Below are 2,729 nucleotides of genomic sequence, written 5' to 3' on the forward strand. Positions count from 1 at the left end.
TGTATGTTTATGTTTAATTAAAGTGCAAGGCTTGAGGGAACAGCTTCTTGGATCCCTTGTCAGACGTCCTGTTCAGGGAGGGGCAGGGAGGGAGGGAGAGGGGAGGGAGGGAGGGAGGGAGGGAGGGAGGGAGGAGGAGGAGGGAGGGAGGGAGGGGAGGGGTTTGAGTGGGAGGGAGGGAGGGTAGGACGAGGAAAAGGGAGGGAGGGGCAGGGAGGGAGTAGGAGGAGGGAGGGACAAGAAAAGGGAAGGGAGGGAAGGGAGGGAGGGAGGGGAGGGGTTTGAGGAGGGAGGGGAGGAGGGAGGGAGGGGAGGTGGAGTGGAGGGAGGGGAGGGCTGAGGAGGGAGGAGGGAGGGAGGGAGGGAGGGGTTTGAGTGGAGGTGGAGGGAGAGCATAGACGAGAGAAAAGGGAGGAGGGGAAGGGAGGGAGGGTTTGAGTGGAGGGAGGGAGGGAGGGGTAGACGAGGAAAAGGGAGGGGAGGGACGGAGGGAAGGAGGGGAGGGATTTGAGTGGAGAGAGGGAGGGGAGGGATAGACGAGGAAAGAAAGGGAGGGAGGGGAAAGGGTGAGGATGGTGGGTAGAGTTGAGGGAGGGACGGGGACGGGGGGAGGGAAAGGGAGGAAAAGCGGAGGAGGGAGGGGTAGAATTTAGGGTAGAAAGGGGAGGGAGGGAGGTAGAAAAAAAGGAAAAGGAAGGGGGGTAGGTGGAGGAGGAGGGGGAGAGGGAGGGGGAGGGAGAAATGAGGGAGGGCCGTCGAGGGCAGATACATATGAATAAATTTGTAAAGTTCGTAGATTGCTTTTGTTATAGAGATCATGTTGGTCGTGTCGGTTTGTTTATGTTAGGCGGAGGGGGGCGTGTCTTCATTTTTTTTTTTTCTTTCTTTCTTTCTTTCTTTCTTTCTTTCTTTTTTGTATGGCGCTTTGTGTCTTGTGTTTAGTTTAGGTTCATTTGTTTTTGTTTCTTGTTTGTTCATGGGTGTATGTAGGCTTTGTATGTATGTACGGATTATTATTATTATTACTATGTATTGCTATGGTTGTTATTGTTAGTAGTACTCTTAGAATGATTATATTTTTTGTTATTATTGTTGTTTTTGTCATTATCATTATCTTTGTCATAAGTATTATTATTATTATTATTATTGTTGTTGTTATTGTTGTTATTGCATTTATTATGATTATTATTTTTATTGTTGCTATTGCTAGTATTATAATTATTATTTTTGTTGATTGCTATTATAATGATTAATATTTTCTACTGTTATTACTACTACTTCTACCATATCAGTAGTTTATGTAGTTGTATCATCATCATCATCATCATCTGTATGCTGTTGTTTTTTAGAATCATCATCATCATCATCATCATCATCTGTATGTTGTTTTTTAGAAGCAGTAGCAGAACTACCGTCATTATTACTGTAGCTACTGGTGCCTAGAGTAATGTATTTTCATTACTTTAATGTAACCGATCGCAGCATTCCCATCCGCCTAATTAAGGATGCATTACCATCATCGTCATCATAATTATCATCTTATTAACTGATCGCATCATTCGTATTCGCCTAATGAAGGATGTATTGCCATCATCATCATAATTATCTTATTAACTGATCGCAGTATTCTTATCCGACTAATTATGGATGCATTACCATCATCATCATCATCATAATTATCATCTTATTTTTCATCATTGGTAAAGAAAAAAAAATGTCATGGCATCATCACCCTCTCCCTCCCCTTCGCCCCCCCCCCCGCCCTCTCTCCCTCCCCCTCGCCCCCCTGCCCTCCTGCCCTCTTCCTCTCAAACTCGCCCTCCCCCCTCGCCCTCTCTCTCACTCCTCCACCCTCGCCCGCCCCGCCCTCTCTCCTCACTCCCCTGCCTCTCTCCCTCCCTCCACCCCTCGCCACCCCCTTCGCACCCCCGCCCTCTCACCCCCTCCCCCAGCCACCCACTGCCTCTGACGTCACTCTCCTCCTCCCCTTTACCCTTAGATGATAACTTTACCCTCAATAATGGGGGTCTGAAGAGGCAGGCGTAAGCACCGGGGGAAATGAACTTGATATTTCTGGGAGGCATAATTACCCGTGCGAGGAGGGGGTGGGGGGTGGGGTGGGGGAAAGGGGGAGTGGGGGAAAGGGGGGTATCGTATCAGGTGGCGTCACGTTTTTGAGGGTTTTGGGGGTATTCAGGGTAGGGGTGGAGGGGTTGGAGGGAGAGGGGAAGGGTTTTTGTCTTGGGCCTGCTTGCAGCTTCTGGGCATTTGGGGGTGGGGTGGGGTGTGGAGGAGGGGGGGCCAAGAGAGGGAGGGAGGGTCGGGCGGACGAAGGGGAAGTTGGGGGGAGGGGAGGGAAAGGGGAGGGAGAGAGAAGGGGGGAGGGAATGAGGTTTTGGAGGGAGATGCATCCCTTCGTTTATTCTCGAAGTATGAGTGTATTTTATGCTTATTCGTGAAATAGATATATATAGAGAGAGAAGAAAGAAGAAAAATAAAAAGACAGAAAAAGAAAAGGGAACGAAGCGAGACACACGAACACCCCCCCTCCCCCAAGACCAGAGAGAACAGAAGAGATACCGTATCATCCCCTCTCCCTCTCCCTCTCCCTCCTCCTCCTCCCCCTCTTGTTTCCCTATTCCTCTCTCCCTCGTTTATCATTTGTATTTCATCTCGACGCCTCTGATCCTCCTCCTCCTCCCCGTCTCCCCTTCTTCCTATTCTCCCCT

At 49.4% G+C, this 2,729-nt stretch overlaps 1 protein-coding gene across 1 annotated transcript in view; it reads right to left on the reverse strand.

Moving 5' to 3' along the window:
* Window positions 1-2,084, reverse strand: part of LOC138868045 (clumping factor A-like) — a 45,000-nt gene extending 42,916 nt beyond the window's left edge. The window contains exon 1 of the mRNA XM_070145483.1: window positions 1,994-2,084. Within this exon, the coding sequence (XP_070001584.1) occupies window positions 1,994-2,084 (91 nt within the window). The remainder of the gene's footprint in view (window positions 1-1,993) is intronic.
* Window positions 2,085-2,729: the final 645 nt, after the last annotated feature.

The sequence above is a fragment of the Penaeus vannamei genome, chromosome 34, assembly GCF_042767895.1.
Source record: "Penaeus vannamei isolate JL-2024 chromosome 34, ASM4276789v1, whole genome shotgun sequence".
NCBI lineage: Eukaryota > Metazoa > Arthropoda > Malacostraca > Decapoda > Penaeidae > Penaeus > Penaeus vannamei.